At 54.7% G+C, this 19471-nt stretch overlaps 1 protein-coding gene across 1 annotated transcript in view; it reads right to left on the bottom strand.

Annotated features, from left to right (window-relative positions):
- LOC116955845 (uncharacterized) overlaps positions 1 to 19471 on the bottom strand; it is a 117727-nt gene that overhangs the window by 35104 nt on the left and 63152 nt on the right. Inside the window, 3 exon segments of the mRNA XM_076053794.1 lie at positions 171 to 245; positions 2802 to 3192; positions 18541 to 18623. Coding sequence (XP_075909909.1) covers positions 171 to 245; positions 2802 to 2816 — 90 coding nt within the window. The 5' untranslated portion in view covers positions 2817 to 3192; positions 18541 to 18623.

Here is a 19471-nt window from a genome sequence, read left to right as displayed (position 1 = left end):
TTCAGATAATCGTCACCGGTGTTGGCTGCGAGGGGGAATCGAACCCGGGTCACCGGGTTCATAGCGCACAGATGCGCGGTCACGCACGCACGCACGCAGACTCTGAGTCAACCACAGCTGTAGATGCTCTCTCCCTTCTCTTGAAACTCGCAGCAGCAGCAGCAGCTTACCTGCCCACCCTTAGCCAGCTGGCCGCCGCTGCTCCCCAACGTTTGATTGCACAGGTAATCCAAAACCTGGCCGGGCTGGAACACACACGCGCACACACGTACACACGCGCACACACACACTCGCACACACGCACGCACACACACGCGCACACACACACACGCACACGCGCGCACACACACACACGCACACGCGCGCACACGCGCACACACGCGCACACACGCACACACACGCGCACACACGCACACGCGCACACACACGCACACACGCACACACGCACACACACGCGCACACACACACACACGCGCACACACGCACACACGCGCACACACGCACACGCGCACACACACGCACACACGCAAACGCGCACGCACACACGGTGACACGCACACACGGACACACACACGGAAGCACATATAAACACAAAGCTCCCCCGTGTAGCCACAACAGGCTGTTAACAATGACAATAAGAATTATTGTTAACAATTATAACACACGCAGTCTCCTGTTCGCGACGGTCCACAAGCACGACGTTGATGTTAAACGAATGGAAGGCATTGGGAGTGTCGCAACAGCGTGCGGCGGGGGTCGCGGCTGGGGTCGCGGCGGGGGTCGTCGCTAGGGATCGTCGCTGAGGGTCGTCGCTAGGGGTCGTCGCTAGGGATCGTCGCTAGGGATCGTCGTTGGAGGTCGTCGCTAGGGGTCGTCGCTAGGGGTCGTCGCTAGGGATCGTCGCTAGGGGTCGTCGCTAGGGATCGTCGCTGGAGGTCGTCGCTAGGGGTCGTCGCTAGCGGTCGTCGCTAGGGATCGTCTCCGGGGGTCGTCGCTAGGGGTCGTCGCTGGGGGTTGTCGCCGGGGTCGTCATTGGAGATCGTCGCTAGGGATCGTCGCTGGGGGTCGTCGCCGGGGGTCGTCGCCGGGGATCGTCGCTAGGGATCGTCGCTAGGGATCGTCGCTGGGGGTCGTCGCTAGGGATCGTCTCCGGGAGTCGTCGCCGGGGATCGTCGCTAGGGGTCGTCGCCGGGGGTCGTCGCCGGGGGTCGTCGCCGGGGGTCGTCGCTAGGGGTCGTCGCCGGGGGTCGTCGCTAGGAGTCGTCGTTGGAGGTCGTCGCTAGGGATCGTCACTGGATGTCGTCGCTGGGGGTCGTCGCTGGGGGTCGTCGCTAGGGGTCGTCATTGGAGATCGTCGCTAGGGATCGTCGCTAGGGGTCGTCGCCGGGGGTCGTCGCCGAGGATCGTCGCTAGGGATCGTCGCTAGGGGTCGTCGCTGGGGATCGTCGCTGGGGGTCGTCGCTAGGGATCGTCTCCGGGAGTCGTCGCCGGGGATCGTTGCCGGGGGTCGTCGCCGGGGGTCGTCGCTAGGGGTCGTCGTTGGAGGTCATCGCTAGGGATCGTCGCCGGGGGTCGTCACTGGAGGTCGTCGCTAGGGATCGTCGCTAGGGATCGTCGCCGGGGGTCGTCACCGGGGGTCGTTCGCTGGGGGTCGTCGTTGGAGGTCGTCGCTAGGGGTCGTCGCTAGGGATCGTCGCTAGGGATCGTCGCCGGGGGTCGTCACCGGGGGTCGTTCGCCGGGGGTCGTCACTGGAGGTCGTCGCTAGGGATCGTCGCTAGGGGTCGTCGTTAGAGGTCGTCGCTAGGGGTCGTCGTTGGAGGTCGTCGCTAGGGATCGTCGCCGGGGGTCGTCGTTGGAGGTCGTCGCTGGGGGTCGTCGCCGGGGGTCGTCACTGGAGGTCGTGGCTAGGGATCGTCGCTAGGGGTCGTCGTTAGAGGTCGTCGCTAGGGGTCGTCGTTGGAGGTCGTCGCTAGGGATCGTCGCCGGGGGTCGTCGTTGGAGGTCGTCGCTGGGGGTCGTCGCCGGGGGTCGTCACTGGAGGTCGTCGCTAGGGATCGTCGCTAGGGGTCGTCGTTAGAGGTCGTCGCTAGGGGTCGTCGCCGGGGGTCGTCGCCGGGGGTCGTCGCCGGGGGTCGTCGTTGGAGGTCGTCGCTGGGGGTCGTCGCCGGGGGTCGTCACTGGAGGTCGTCGCTAGGGATCGTCGCTAGGGATCGTCGCCGGGGGTCGTCACCGGGGGTCGTCACCGGGGGTCGTTCGCTGGGGGTCGTCGCTAGGGGTTGTCGTTGGAGGTCTTCGCTAGGGATCGTCGCTGGGGGTCGTCGCTGGAGGTCGTCGCTGGGGGTCGTCGCCGGGGGTCGTCGCCGGGGGTCGTCGCCGGGGGTCGTCACTGGAGGTCGTCGCTAGGGGTCGTCGCTAGGGATCGTTGCCGGGGGTCGTCGCTGGGGGTCGTCGCCGGGGGTCGTCGCTGGGGGTCGTCGCCGGGGGTCGTCGCCGGGGGTCATCGTTGGAGGTCGTCGCTGGGGGTTGTCGCCGGGGGTCGTCACTGGAGGTCGTCGCTAGGGATCGTCGCCGGGGGTCGTCACTGGGGGTCGTCGTTGGAGGTCGTCGCCGGCGTGGGCCGGCGTCGCTGGGAGCCGACCTCAGGTCTCGCCGGGCTCGAAGCGCCGACCGCGGCGCCACCGCTCGTGACGTACCCCGCCGCACCCACACCCCCCCAGCGCTACGGGGAATGGGGCACGCACAGCAGCAGCAGCAGCAGCAGAGCAGCAGAAGCAGCAGCAGCAGGAGCAGCAGACCGTACCTGCAAGGGCCCCATTGTTAGCCGCAAATCCCGGTCATTAGGCCTTCTCTTCCTCCTCCCGTCACGAGCGAAGTCGGTGTGTACGTGCGTGCGTTCGTGCGTGCGTGCGCGTGTGCGTGCGTGACGCACACGCGGAGCTGTGCGCGTGGCCTCAGCGTGCCGGGCCTTTGTGTGTCAGGCACATCGTCATTTTTAAACGAGCCAGAATTGGCGCGCGTTGATGCCCGTTGCGTCACCAACGCCGCGTGTGTGCTTCTGTGTGTGTGTGTGCTTCTGTGTGTGTGTGTGCTTGTGTGTGTGTGTGCTTGTGTGTGTGTATAATTGTGTGTGTGCTTGTGTGTGTGAGGGGCGGTCTTCGTGATTTCACTTCTGTAGCCGCTCGACACAAAATCTGCGAACACAGCAAAGAGACAACGCAACAAATCGTTTGAATTCAAGACAATACCACACACAATACAAGGAACCACACACTCGCACAGAAACCCAGAGTCCCACAGACTCACACAGAGACCCACAGACTCACACAGAGACCCACAGACTCACACAGAGACCCATAGACTCACAGAGACTCACACAGAGACCCACAGAGTCCCACAGACTTACACAGAGACCCAGACTCACACACAGACCTATAGACTCACACAGAGAACCAGAGACACACACAGACCCATAGACTCACACAGAGAACCAGACTCACACACAGAGACCTAGATACTCACACAGAGACTCACACAGAGTCCCAGAGACTCACACAGAGACCCAGAGACTCACACATAGAGACCCAGAGACTCACACAGAGATTCACACACAGAGACCCAGAGACTCACACACAGAGACCCAGAGACTCACACAGAGACTCACACAAAGACTCAGAGACTCATACAGAGACCCAGGGACTCACACAGAGACCCAGAGACTCACACACAGAGACCCAGAGACTCACACAGAGACTCACACAGAGACTCACACACAGACCCAGAGACTCACACAGAGTCCCAGAGACTCACACAGAGACCCAGAGACTCACACAGAGACCCAGAGACTCACACACAGAGACCCAGAGACTCACACAGAGACTCACACAGAGACCCAGATACTCACACACAGAGACCCAGAGACTCACACACAGACCCAGAGACTCACACAGAGACCCAGAGACTCACACACAGAGACCCAGAGACTCACACAGAGACTCACACAGAGACCCAGAGACTCACACACAGAGACCCAGAGACTCACACAGAGACTCACACAGAGACCCAGAGACTCACACACAGACCCAGAGACTCACACAGAGACCCAGAGACTCACACAGAGACTCACACAGAGACTCACACAGAGACTCACACAGAGACCCAGAGACTCACACACAGAGACCCAGAGACTCACACACAGACCCAGAGACTCACACAGTGACCCAGAGACTCACACACAGAGACCCAGACACTCAGACACAGAGACCCAGAGACTCACACACAGAGACCCAGAGACTCACACAGAGACTCACACAGAGACCCAGAGACTCACAAAGACCCAGAGACTCACACACGGAGACCCAGAGACTCACACACAGACCCAGAGACTCACACAGAGACCCAGAGACTCACACAGAGACCCAGAGACTCACACAGAGACCCAGAGACTCACACACAGACCCAGAGACTCACACAGAGACCCAGAGACTCACACAGAGACTCACACACAGACCCAGAGACGTTTTGCTTGTGCTGTGGAGAAGTGGGGACACAAATGTGGTGTGGAATCGTCACGGCCACCCCACTCTCTCATGCGCACTGCCGGTCTTCATCGGTGCTGCTCGCTAACAGCCCCCGAAGTCTGCTAGGGGCTACACGGGCACCTTTGTCTTTGTTTTGGCGTGTGAACGGTGGTGGGTGAGCAGAGATGTAATGTTCATAAATAATACAAAAGACAACGACAAAGATACCCCGTATAGCCTTAACAGACTGCAGTGCAGCGCTTACCGCTGCACTACCGCTACCCACGTAATAATACAATAATATACAGACACGAACCCTATTCACGCTCACCTATTGACTCACCGACTCAGCCATTCACCCACAAACAAACCCCCTGAATCACTCACCCACCAACTCTGTCTCTCTCTCTCAACAAGGCACCTATCCGCACACACACCCACTCGCTCACTCACCAACACGCTCACCCACCAACTCGCCCACCCGCCAACTCGCTCACCCACCCACTCGCTCACCCGCCAAATCGCTCACTCACCAACTAAATCACCCACCAACTCGCTCACCCGCCAACTCGCTCACCCACCAACTCGCTCACCCACCAACTCGCTCACCCGCCAACTCGCTCACCCGCCAACTCGCCCACCCGCCAACTCGCCCACCCGCCAACTCGCACAATCACCAACTCGCTCACCCACCAACTCGCCCACCCGCCAAATCGCTCACTCACCAACTCGCTCACCCACCAACTCGCCCACCCGCCAACTCGCTCACCCACCAACTCGCCCACCCGCCAACTCGCTCACCCACCAACTCGCTCACCCACCAACTCGCTCACCCACCCACTCGCTCACCCGCAAATTCGCTCACCCGCCAACTCGCTCACCTGCCAACTCGCTCACCTGCCAACTCGCTCACTCACCAACTCGCTCACCCGCCAACTCGCTCACCAACTCGCTCACCCGCCAACTCGCTCACCCGCTCACCATCTCGCTCACCCGCAAATTCGCTCACCCGCCAACTCGCTCACCTGCCAACTCGCTCACTCGCCAACTCGCTCACCCGCCAACTCGCTCACCCGCCAACTCGCTCACCCGCTCACCATCTCGCTCACCAACTCGCTCACCCGCTCACCAACACGCTCACTCGCCAACTCGCTCACCCGCTCACCATCTCGCTCACCAACTCGCTCACCCGCTCACCAACACGCTCACTCGCCAACTCGCTCACCCGCCAACTCGCTCACTCACCAACTTGCTCACTCACTCACCAACTCGCTCTTGCACTTAACTCCCTTGACCAATCGCTCACTCACCCACTCTCTCAGCCGAGCAATCATCCGCTCACTCACCCACTTGCTCGCTCACCTACGCACTGACCCACTCACTCTCTTGACCCATCACTCACTCTTCCTCTCACCCGCTCACGCTCTAACTCACCCACTCTTTCTCTCACTCCTTTTACCAATCACTCACTCACCCACAGACTCACCTACGTACACACCAACTCACTCACTCACTCACCCGACGACTCGCTTATTCACTCTCTCACTCCCCTCTGTGGCTCTGTCCACTGCATCGCTCCGTGTTTACATTTCTCTTGAACAAAGGACAGCTCAGGCCAGACCACGAGGTCAAACTTGATTTTCAAGAGACACGGAGACATACAGAGACAGACGGAGACATACAGAGACACGCAGAGACACGCAGAGACATACAGAGACACGCGGGGACACGCGGAGACACGCGGAGACACGCACAAGGGCGACTGTGACGGGGACTTAATGATTGGGTGTGTGCACCTACTGTGTGCGTGACGATGGGTGTGTGTCTGTGTGCGTGACGATGAGTGTGTGTCTGTGTGCGTGACGACGAGTGTGTGTCTGTGTGCGTGACGATGGGTGTGTGTCTGTGTGCGTGACGGTGAGTGTATGTCTGTGTGCGTGACGACGGGTGTGTGCACCTACTGTGTGCGTGACGATGGGTGTGTGCACCTACTGTATGTGTGACGATGGGTGTATGTCTGTGTGCGTGACGATGGGTGTGTGTACCTACTGTGTGCGTGACGGTGAGTGTGTGTCTGTGTGCGTGACGATGGGTGTGTGTCTGTGTGCGTGACGATGGGTGTGTGTCTGTGTGCGTGACGGTGAGTGTGTGTCTGTGTGCGTGACGATGGGTGTGTGTCTGTGTGCGTGACGGTGAGTGTGTGTCTGTGTGCGTGACGGTGAGTGTGTGTCTGTGTGCGTGACGATGGGTGTGTGTCTGTGTGCGTGACGATGGGTGTGTGTCTGTGTGCGTGACGATGGGTGTGTGTCTGTGTGCGTGACGGTGAGTGTGTGTCTGTGTGCGTGACGATGGGTGTGTGTCTGTGTGCGTGACGATGGGTGTGTCTGTGTGCGTGACGATGGGTGTATGTCTGTGTGCGTGACGGTGAGTGTGTGTCTGTGTGCGTGACGATGGGTGTGTGTCTGTGTGCGTGACGATGGGTGTATGTCTGTGTGCGTGACGATGGGTGTGTGTCTGTGTGCGTGACGATGGGTGTGTGTCTGTGTGCGTGACGATGGGTGTGTGTCTGTGTGCGTGACGATGGGTCTGTGTCTGTGTGTGTGACGATGGGTGTGTGTCTGTGTGCGTGACGATGAGTGTGTGCACCTACTGTGTGCGTGACGGTGAGTGTGTGTCTGTGTGCGTGACGATGGGTGTGTGTCTGTGTGCGTGACGATGGGTGGGGGAGTGGTGGTGCAGCGGTTAGCTCACTCGCATTACAAACCCGGCGACCCGAGTTCGATTCCCACTGACTGCCAACGCCAGAGATGATCATCTGAACCGGTCCTGGGCCTCCCCTCGGTCGATTCAGCCTCAAATGAGAACCTGGTGCGGTGTGTAGTGAAAATCGCCACTGGGGAGACAAAAGGCGGCCGGGCGTGGTGCTGGCCACCCACCCACCCCCTCGTGTGCCACAGTGCCGGCCTTCATAGGCGCTGCTCGCTAACAGCACTTGCCCCTACAGTCTGTTAAGGCTATACGGGGGATCTCTGTCTTTTGTCTGAGTGTGTGCAAGTGAGCAATGGTATGTGTAAGTGTGTGTGTCAACGAGCAGGTTAATGTGTGTGTGTGAGTGTGTCAACGAGCAGGTTAATGTGTGTGTGAGTGTGTGTGTCAACGAGCAGGTTAATGTGTGTGTGAGTGTGTGTGAGTGTGTGTGAGTGTGTCAACGAGCAGGTTAATGTGTGTGAGTGTGTGAGTGTGTCAACGAGCAGGTTAATGTGTGTGTGTGTGAGTGTGTCAACGAGCAGGTTAATGTGTGTGTGAGTGTGTCAACGAGCAGGTTAATGTGTGTGTGAGTGTGTGTGTCAACGAGCAGGTTAATGTGTGTGTGAGTGTGTGAGTGTATCAACGAGCAGGTTAATGTGTGTGAGTGTGTGTGTGTCAACGAGCAGGTTAATGTGTGTGTGTGAGTGTGTCAACGAGCAGGTTAATGTGTGTGTGTGTGAGTGTGTCAACGAGCAGGTTAATGTGTGTGTGAGTGTGTGTGTCAACGAGCAGGTTAATGTGTGTGTGAGTGTGTGAGTGTATCAACGAGCAGGTTAATGTGTGTGAGTGTGTGTGTGTGTCAACGAGCAGGTTAATGTGTGTGTGTGAGTGTGTCAACGAGCAGGTTAATGTGTGTGTGTGAGTGTGTCAACGAACAGGTTAATGTGTGTGAGTGTGAGTGTGTCAACGAGCAGGTTAATGTGTGTGTGAGTGTGTGTGTGTCAACGAGCAGGTTAATGTGTGTGTGTGAGTGTGTGTGTGTCAACGAGCAGGTTAATGTGTGTGTGTGTCAACGAGCAGGTTAATGTGTGTGTGTGAGTGTGTGTGTCAACGAGCAGGTTAATGTGTGTGTGTGAGTGTGTCAACGAGCAGGTTAATGTGTGTGTGTGAGTGTGTGTGTCAACGAGCAGGTTAATGTGTGTGTGAGTGGCGTGACAGTGTGCGTGGGTGTATTTTAAGCCTGTGCGTGTGTGCGCAAGGTGTGGATGTGTGCCCTGCTCGTGGCTTGCGTGTCAGTGGGTGTAGTGGACCCCGTGTGTGTGTCTGTGTGTGTGTCTGTGTGTATCTGTTGTTCATATGGGCTGTGTGTATGTGCGTGTGTGCGATGTACGGTCTCAATGTTTGTCTTTCACGTGTGATGTGTCGGTGTGTGTGTGTGTGAGGGTATATGTGGATATACAGTCTGTAACTGTATACGTCTGTGTGTGTGTGACTGTGTGTTGGGGAGCGGTAGTGTAGCGGGTAGCGCTACGAACCTGGCGACCCGAGTTCGATTCCCGCTCACGGCCAACAGCAGTGACGATTATACCACCGGTCTACAATGTTTTAGACGATTATAATAATCTGAACCGGTCCTGGACCTCCCCTAGGTCGACTCAGCCTCAAACGAGTACAAGGTGCAGTGTGCTGTGCCGGCCTCCATAGGTGCTACTCGCTAGCAGCACTTGCCCCTACAGTCTGTTAAGGCTGCACGGGGGACCTTTGTCTTTTCTTGGTATGTGTACACGTGTGTATAATCACATGATGGGAGCGATGGCGCTGTAGTGAGCACACTGCTCAACGAACCCGGCGACCTGAGTTCAACTCCCGCTCGTGGCCAATAACAGCGGTGGATATTTGAACCGGGCATGGGCCCCCATTTAGGTCGACTCAGCCTTAAATGAGCATCTGTGGCGATGTAGAAACATGTAGAAACATCGCCACACGGGAGGCGTGGTGCTGGCCACCCACAGAATCAGACACATGCCTGCCTGACATAAAGAGACACAACGAGACCCATAGAGACCCAAAGACGCAGAGACTTTACAGAGGCCCCACAAGCGTTTGACAGCTGCACATAGACTCGCAGAGTTCCCTTGGGCTTACATGGAGCCACGGACTTCACACCGAGACACACAGACTCATAGAAACCCACATGGAGATTATTAAACTCATAGAGAACCATAGACATTAGAGACCCAGAATCACACAGAGACCATTAGACTCATAGAGACCCGCAGACTTTAGAGACCCATGGACTCACATGGAGACCCATAGACTCTCATAGAGACCCATAAACTCACACGGAGACCCACAGACTCACATGGAGACCCAGACTCTCATAGAGACCCATAAACTCACACGGAGCCCCATAGACTCACATGGAGACCCATAGACTCACATGGAGACCCATAGACTCACACGGAGACCCACAGACTCACACGGAGACCCACAGACTCACACGGAGACCCATAGACTCACACGGAGACCCATAGACTCACACGGAGCCCACTATACTCATAGAGACCCGTAGACTTTAGAGACCCATAGGACTCACACGGAGCCCACTAGACTCATAGAGACCCGTAGACTTTAGAGACCCATAGACTCACAAGGAGGCCACTAGACTCATAGAGACCCGTAGACTTTAGAGACCCATAGACTTACACATAGACCCATAGACTCACACGAAGATCCATAGACTCACACGGAGCCCACTATACTCATAGAGACCCGTAGACTTTAGAGACCCATAGGACTCACACGGAGCCCACTAGACTCATAGAGACCCGTAGACTTTAGAGACCCATAGACTCACAAGGAGACCACTAGACTCATAGAGACCCGTAGACTCACACGGAGACCCATAGACTCACACGGAGCCCATTAGACTCATAAAGACCCGTAGACTTTAGAGACCCATAGACTCACAAGGAGACCACTAGACTCATAGAGACCCGTAGACTCACACGGAGACCCATAGACTCACACGGAGCCCACTAGACTCAAAGAGACCCGTAGCCTCAAACGGAGACCCATAGACTCACAAAGAGACCACTATACTCATAGAGACCCGTAGACTTGAGAGACCCATAGACTCACACGGAGCCCACTAGACTCATAGAGACCCGTAGACTTTAGAGACCCAAAGACTCACAAGGAGACCACTATACTCATAGAGACCCGTAGACGTATATTGGACTCGTGTTTAACAACAACAACAACGACAACTACTCAGCCCAGGCCCAACACGGACGGCAACACGCAGCGGATGGCGGAGAGGCGATGGTGCCGAGCCCACCGGACCCACACCGCACCACACCGCGACGCTGAACTTCTGTCGCACCATACGTAGCCAACCCACCAACCGCAAAGCCGCCAGCCAGGGGTTTGAACTGCACCCTGGGACCGCTCCCCCCCCCCCCGCTCCTGCTCCCCCCGCCCCCCCCTGCTCGCTCTATCGCTGAGCGGGCAGCTACCCGGCCGAATCGGGGGAGAGGAGGAGGAGGAGGGGGAGCGGGGTAATGGGTTAGGGGGGGAGCAGCGGATTTTAAATTCCATTTTGTGAACAAGGAGCAGGCCGAGATGGGATGGTGGTTGAGTGTTGTGTTTGTGTCTGGGTGATTCGTTTGCCTTTCTTGTACTGTGCACTCCTGCCGTGTTTGTGCGTTGTTGTTGTGGTTGTTGTTGTTGTTCTTGTGCCCGCTCTGACCCCGTGCCACCGACTGGACATGCGGGAAAAAGAGCTTCATAGCTCATCGGATTCCTCCGGTTAAAAAACACATCCTGACAAGGTGGGAGTGGGGATCATCGTCGCGAAATGCCGCCAAGAGGCGATGAACGGCGCGGATAAAAAATAATAATAATAATCACACCTACACAGACGCGGACATTCATACCGAGAGCATCTGTATGGAACACAGACACCAACTAGCCAGCCAGTGCTGGTGTCTGTGTGAAACACACAGACACCAACTAGCCAGTCAGTGTTGGTGTCTGTATGAAACACACAGACACCAACTAGCCAGTCATGTTGGTGTCTGTATGAAACACACAGACACCAACTAGCCAGTCAGTGTTGGTGTCTGTGTGAAACACAGCCAGTGTTGGTGTCTGTATGAAACACACAGACACCATCTAGCCAATCAGTGTTGGTGTCTGTATGAAACACACAGACACCAACTAGCCAGTCAGTGTTGGTGTCTGTATGAAACACAGACACCAACTAGCCAGCCAGTGTTGGTGTCTGTATGAAACACACAGACACCAGCTAGCCAGTCAGTGTTGATGTCTGTATGAAACACAGACACCAACTAGCCAGCCAGTACTGGTGGCTGTATGAAACACAGCCAGTGCTGGTGTCTGTATGAAACACACAGACACCAACTAGCCAGTCAGTGCTGGTGTCTGTATGAAACACAGACACCAACTAGCCAGCCAGTACTGGTGGCTGTATGAAACACAGCCAGTGCTGGTGTCTGTATGAAACACACAGACACCAACTAGCCAGTCAGTGTTGGTGTCTGTATGAAACACACAGACACCAACTAGCCAGCCAGTGTTGGTGTCTGTATGAAACACACAGACACCAACTAACCAGTCAGTGTTAGTGTCTGTGTGAAACACAGCCAGTGCTGGTGTCTGTATGAAACACACAGACACCAACTAGCCAGTCAGTGTTGGTGTCTGTATGAAACACACAGACACCAACTAGCCAGTCAGTGTTAGTGTCTGTGTGAAACACAGCCAGTGTTGGTGTCTGTATGAAACACACAGACACCATCTAGCCAGCCAGTGTTGGTGTCTGTATGAAACACACAGACACCAACTAGCCAGTCAGTGTTGGTGTCTGTATGAAACACAGACACCAGCTAGCCAGTCAGTGTTGGTGTCTGTATGAAACACACAGACACCAACTAGCCAGCCAGTGTTGGTGTCTGTGTGAAACACAGACACCAACTAGCCAGTCAGTGTTGGTGTCTGTACGAAACACACAGACACCAACTAGCCAGCCAGTGTTGGTGTCTGTGTGAAACACAGCCAGTGCTGGTGTTTGTGTGAAACACACAGACACCAACTAGCCAGCCAGTGTTGGTGTCTGTATGAAACACACAGACACCAACTAGCCAGCCAGTGTTGGTGTCTGTGTGAAACACAGACACCAACTAGCCAGTCAGTGTTGCTGTCTGTATGAAACACACAGACACCAACTAGCCAGCCAGTGTTGGTGTCTGTGTGAAACACACAGACACCAACTAGCCAGCCAGTGTTGGTGTCTGTGTGAAACACACAGACACCAACTAGCCAGTCAGTGTTGGTGTCTGTATGAAACACACAGACACCAACTAGCCAGCCAGTGTTGGTGTCTGTGTGAAACACACAGACACCAACTAGCCAGTCAGTGTTGGTGTCTGTATGAAACACACAGACACCAACTAGCCAGCCAGTGTTGGTGTCTGTGTGAAACACACAGACACCAACTAGCCAGTCAGTGTTGGTGTCTGTGTGAAACACACAGACACCAACTAGCCAGTCAGTGTTGGTGTCTGTGTGAAACACACAGACACCAGCTAGCCAGTCAGTGCTGGTGTCTGTGTGAAACACAGACACCAACTAGCCAGTCAGTGATGGTGGCTGTGCGAGCGGGATTTTACCCCGTGTCACACTCACACACTCACATACACACACATACAGTCACACACACACTCACTCACACCAATATTCAGACACACACCCACACCAATACTCACGCCAATATTCACTCACTCTCACACACCAATACTGACACACACACACCAATACTGACACACACTCTCACACACTCACACACACAAATTCTGGCACACACTCACACACACTAATACTGACACACACTCATACACACTAATACTGACACACACACTCACCAATACTCACACACACACACCAATACTCACACACACTCACCAATACTCACACGCACTCACACACTCACTCAAACACACACACTCACACACACTAATACTGACACACACACAATCACACCAATACTTACACACACTCAGACACACCAATACTCACACACACACACCAATACTCACACACACAATCACCAATACTCACACACACACTCACCAATACTCACACACACACTCACTCAAATACACACACACTAATACTGACACACACACAATCACACTAATACTGACACACACACACACACTCGCACACTAATGCTGACACACACACACTCGCACACTAATACTGACACACACATACTAACACACACACACTAATACTGACACACTCACACTCACTCACGGTCTACACCGTGGCCACCCCATCCGAGAAACGTTCACCCGGACGTGGACCGCCCAACTATGGCAGCGGCGGAGTCGTGAGACAACATCAACATCCGCCAACACACAAAACAACATCGCCACGACGACGATGATGATGATGAAGAAGACGAGCAATGATAACGAACACAATGCGATCCGGATCCAGTGCGCCCCGCGTGCGCGCGGTGGATCTGGGCCTGGATTTGCGTCCAGCCCAGGAGTTTAAAATGCAAGAATTTCCCTGCGTGCCGGGCGAGACCAACTCGCCGATAAGCGCGGGGGGGGGGGGGGCTTCACTGTGGGGGCTGCCGGTGCGGGGCTCTGCTACGGAGGAGATACGGGCAGCAAAGGAATGCTTCACTCGTGTGTGTAGATGCGTGTGTAGGTGTGTGTGTAGGTGTGCGTGTTGATGTGTGTGTGTAATTGTGTGTGTAGGTGTGTGTGTGTAGGTGTGTGTGTAGGTGTGTGTGTAGATGTGTGTGTAGATGTGTGTGTGTAGGTGTGTGTAGGTGTGTGTGTGTAGATGTGTGTGTGTGTAGATGTGTGTGTGTAGGTGTGTGTGTAGATGTGTTGATGTGTGTAGATGTGTGTGTATGTGTGTGTGTAGATGTGTGTGTATGTGTGTGTGTGTAGATGTGTGTGTATGTGTGTGTGTGTAGATGTGTGTGTATGTGTGTAGGTGTGTGTGTGTAGATGTGTGTGAAGATGTGTGTGTGTGTAGATGTGTGTGTAAGTGTGTGTGTGTAGATGTGTGTGTAAGTGTGTGTGTGTAGATGTGTGTGTAAGTGTGTGTGTGTAGATGTGTGTGTAAGTGTGTGTGTGTGTAGATGTGTGTTTGCGTGCAGATGTGTGTGTGTAGACGTGTGTGTATGTGTGTGTGTGTTGATGTGTGTAGATGTGTGTGTATGTGTGTGTGTGTAGATGTGTAAGTGTGTGTGTGTAGATGTGTATGTGTGTAGGTGTGTGTGTGTAGATGTGTGTGAAGATGTGTGTGTGTAGATGTGTGTGTGTGTGCAGACGTGTGTGTGTGTAGATGTGTGTGTAGATGTGTGTGTGTAGATGTGTGTAGATGTGGACCCCCTTAATACATCTTCGCCGGTTAGAAACATTTAGGCTAGCCTGCCTACGATCCATCCTTCAAAGATCTGGGCAAGGTCCCATCGGTGAGCTCCTCCGGCGGGCAAGGCTGCGATGCTGGGTCATGTAGCCCGCATGCCCAGCCACCGCATGCCGAAACAGCTTTTGTTCGGCCGGATTGAGGGGGCTAAACGGGCGCGGCACGGGCTAGAGAAGAGATGGAGTGATGTGGTACAGGAGGACGTGGAGCTGAGTGGACTTGCCGATGACTGGTACCAGCGGTGTCAAGATCGGCCTCTGTGGAGGAGGCTCGTGAAGGACGCTATTGGGCAGTTGGAGGCAGTCGCTCTCCAACAACAATGGAGGGCAGAGGAGCGACGCTCAGAACAACGAGCAGAGCGCCGGGTGGCTAAAGCACAGCAGGTTGGCACAGTAGGGGGCACAGGTGGTGCATCAGCCAGTCATCTCGGTCATCTCGGTCAGTCGACCCGTGGAACCTGGGTCTGCCCTGTGACCTCCTGCCAGCGGGCGTTCGACACTTCACGTGGCCTCAGGGTGCACATAGCCTGGCACAAGCGTCGTGGTGACATCACCGCCACTTAGTGGCGAATGGCGGTTGTTGTTGTGTAGATGGTCGCGGGTTGCTGAGGAGATGGAGTCTGCCTCAGTGGCCCGTGATCACAAATCTCTATTTAACTCTATCAAAACAGTAACCTGCAGCGCCACACCTATTACCATCATTAGGGGGAAAAACGGTGATCCAATCTCCGACCCCCAGGAACAGGTTTGCAGATTTGCTGAGCATTTCTGTGAGATCCTGGGGGAGGGGAAATCCCTCAGCCAGGAAAACATCGTGGCACAAAGTGGGGATGACCCTGCTGAGGCTGCGGTGCCTCAAATATTGGAAGTCACCCCCTGTGAGTGGCTGGCTGAGGTGCCATCTGTTGAGGAAGTAGTGAAGGCGATCCGGAGTCTAAGACCAGGAAAGGCACCGGGTAGAGACGATCTCCCAAGCGAAATACTGAGGGAGGGTGGCGTTTGTGCACAGACACCCCTATATGACTTCATAACAGTCTGGACCACTGGACGGGTTCCGTAGGATTGGAAGGATGCCCTGCTGGTCCCCCTCTTTAAGAAGGGGGACCGCACAGACTGTAACAACTACAGGGGCATCTCACTCCTCAGTGTGCCGGGAAAGGTCCTGGCAAGGATTATTCAACATCGCCTTGCCAGGCACGCTGAGGAGAGGCTTGCGGAGCCCCAATGTGGTTTCAGGAAAGGGCGGTCCTGCACAGATGCCATATTTTCTGTCCGTCTGCTACAGCAGAGGTGTAGGGAATTCCAACAAGACCTACATCTCTGCTTTATTGACCTGGTCACGGCCTATGATACCATCAGTAGGCCTGGGCTCTGGGTTGTTCTTCGTGCTTTCGGAGTTCCTGAGCCTCTGCTCACGATCATTAAGGACCTTCATGATGGTGAACGGGCCCGGGTAAAACTATGTGGCCGGGAGTCAGAGCCATTCCCTGTACACCTTGGGGAGCGACAGGGATGTCCTCTGGCTCCCACATTATTTAACATCTATTTTGACCACGTAGTTCGTGAAGCCTTCAATAGCTGTACCGGGGGAATCTCCATTTGGTACAGATATAATTGGAGGCTGATCGATGCCCGGGTACGGTCAAGGGATAGCTCCCTATTGCTCAACCACGTTATGTATGCTGATGATTTGGTAATAGCTGCTCATTCAGAGGAGGAGTTGGAGACGCTGCTGCTGAGACTGGAGCGTGCCACTAAGAGATGGGGCCTTACCATCAGCCCCACCAAAACTAAGCACCTGCCTGGGTATTTTGTACCATCGGACACTCCACCCCCACAACTCCCAATCGGTGATGGGGCAGTTGTGGAGAGAGTGGGGAGTTTCCCATACCTGGGCAGTGTGCTTATGACCGGCTCCAGTTTAACAGCAGAGGTCTCACTCCGAATCAGTCAAGCGGCAATATCTTTTCATCGGTTGCATAACGCTGTGTGGAAGCTACCTGGTCTGTCGCTCCGCACTAAGCTTCAGGTCTTCTCGGCCACGGTCATTCCCTCCCTTCTCTACGCTTGCAAAATGTGGACCCCCCTAATGGAACATCTTCGCCGGTTAGAAACATTTAGGCTGGCCTGCCTACGATCCATCCTGGGTTTAACCAGGCTGGAATGTGTGAGGAGCTCACAAATCCTTGAAAGATCTGGGCAAAGTCCCATCGGTGAGCTCCTCCGGCAGGCAAGGCTGCGTTGGCTGGGTCATGTAGCCCGCATGCCCAGCCACCGCATGCCAAAACAGCTTTTGTTCGGCCGGATCGAGGGGGCTAAACGGGCGCGGCACGGGCTAGAGAAGAGATGGAGTGATGTGGTACAGGAGGACGTGGAGCTGAGTGGACTTTTCGATGACTGATACCAGCGGTGTCAAGATCGGCCTCTGTGGAGGAGGCTCGTGAAGGACGCTACTGGGCAGTTGGAGGCAGTCGCCCTCCAACAACAACGGAGGGCGGAGGAGCGACGCTCAGAACAACGAGCGGAGCGCTGGGTGGCTAAAGCACAGCAGGTTGGCACAGTAGGGGGCACAGGTGGTGCATCAGCCAGTCATCTCAGTCAGTCGACCCGTGGCACCTGGGTCTGCCCCGTGACCTCCTGCCAGCGGGCGTTGGACACTTTCATAGGCGCTCGCTAATAGCGCTTGTCCCAAGAGTAGTGTACAGGCTATATGGGGATCTTTGCCTTTGCGTGTGTGTGAGTGTGGATGTCTTTGTGTGTGTGAGCGGATGCTGCATCTAAGTGTGTGTGTGTAGTGTGTGTGTGTAGATTTGTGAGTGTGTGTATAGTGTGTGTGTAGATTTGTGAGTGTGTGTGTAGATTTGTGAGCGTGTGTGTAGATTTGTGAGTGTGTGTGTAGATTTGTGAGTGTGTGTGTAGATTTGTGAGTGTATGTGTAGATTTGTGAGTGTGTGTGTAGATTTGTGGGTGTAAGTATAGTGAGTGTGTGTAGATTTGTGAGTGTGTGTGTGTAAGTGTGTGTGTAAGTGTGTGTGTGTAGATGTGTGTGTGTATAAGTGTGTGTGTGTAGATGTGTGTGTGTGTAGATGTGTGTGTGTGTAGATGTGTGTTTGTAGATGTGTGTGTGTGTAGATGTGTGTGTAGATGTGTGTGTGTAGATGTGTGTGTGTGTAGATGTGTGTGTGTAGATGTGTGTTTGTAGATGTGTGTGTGTGTAGATGTGTGTGTAGATGTGTGTGTGTGTAGATGTGTGTGTGTATAAGTGTGTGTGTGTAGATGTGTGTGTGTAGAAGTGTATGTAAGTGTGTGTGTAAGTGTGTGTGTGTAGATGTGTGTGTGTGTAGATGTGTGTGTGTAGATGTGTGTGTGTGTAAGTGTGTGTGTAAGTGTGTGTGTAAGTGTGTGTGTGTAGATTTGTGGACTCTGCTACAGAGCGGTGGTGCAGCGGTTAGCGATACGCTGCGCTACGAACCCGGCCACCCGAGTTCGATTCCCGCTCAGGGCTAACACCAGCGGCGATTATTATCTGACCCGTTCCTGGGGCCTCCCCTAGGTCGACTCGGCCTCAAATGAGTACCTGGTGCGGTGCGTAAACATCGCCATCGGTGGAGACAAAGGCGGCCGGCGGCAATTGCCCAACCACCACCAAGTGATGCTTACCAGTCAACAGCACTTGCCCCTGAGAGGCCGAGTGGACTACACGGGTGGCCTTTGTCATTGGCACTACAGCGCGCTTGATGCAGCGTGGCCGTGCAGCGCGTGGCGTTACAGTGGGCTATGCTGCACGTGTGCTGCTTACTCGTCATACATACTGATGATGATGATGATCGACACTGCTCCCTCTCCGTGTCAGAGCCTTCACCGCGGTGCTCTCTGCCAGGGCTAGAGACGGAGAGACACGCAGAGAGAGAGAGAGACGCAGACAGAGACACACACACAGACATAGAGACACACACAGAGAGACACACACACAGACACACACACAGACATAGAGAGAGACACACACAGAGAGACACACACAGAGACACACACAGAGACACACAGAGAGACACACACAGAGACACACACACAGACATAGAGACACACACAGAGAGACACACAGAGAGACACACACAGACATAGAGAGAGACACACACAGAGAGACACACACAGAGACACACACAGACACACAGAGAGACACACACAGAGACACAGACATAGAGAGAGACACACACAGAGAGACACACACAGACATAGAGAGAGACACACACAGAGACACAGACATAGAGAGAGACACACACAGAGACACACAGAGAGACACACACAGACACACAGAGAGACACACACAGAGACACAGACATAGAGAGAGACACACACAGAGACACACAGAGAGACACACACAGAGACACACACAGAGACACACACAGACACAGAGAGAGAGACACACACAGAGAGACACACACAGAGACACACAGAGAGACACACACAGACATAGAGAGAGACACACACAGAGAGACACACAGAGAGACACACACAGAGAGACACACACACAGACATAGAGAGAGAGACACACACAGAGAGACACACACAGAGACACACAGAGAGACAGACACACACAGAGAGATACAGAGAGACAGAGAGAGACACACAGAGAGAGATTGAGATACAGAGAGAGACACACACAGAGACACACACACAGAGACAGACACAGAGAGAGACACACACACAGACACAGAGACAGACACACAGAG

Source organism: Petromyzon marinus, chromosome 62 (assembly GCF_048934315.1).
Source record: "Petromyzon marinus isolate PM22_M1 ecotype Great Lakes invasive population chromosome 62, UKy_Petmar_22M1.pri1.0, whole genome shotgun sequence".
NCBI lineage: Eukaryota > Metazoa > Chordata > Hyperoartia > Petromyzontiformes > Petromyzontidae > Petromyzon > Petromyzon marinus.
This window is presented reverse-complemented; position numbering and strand designations above follow the sequence as displayed.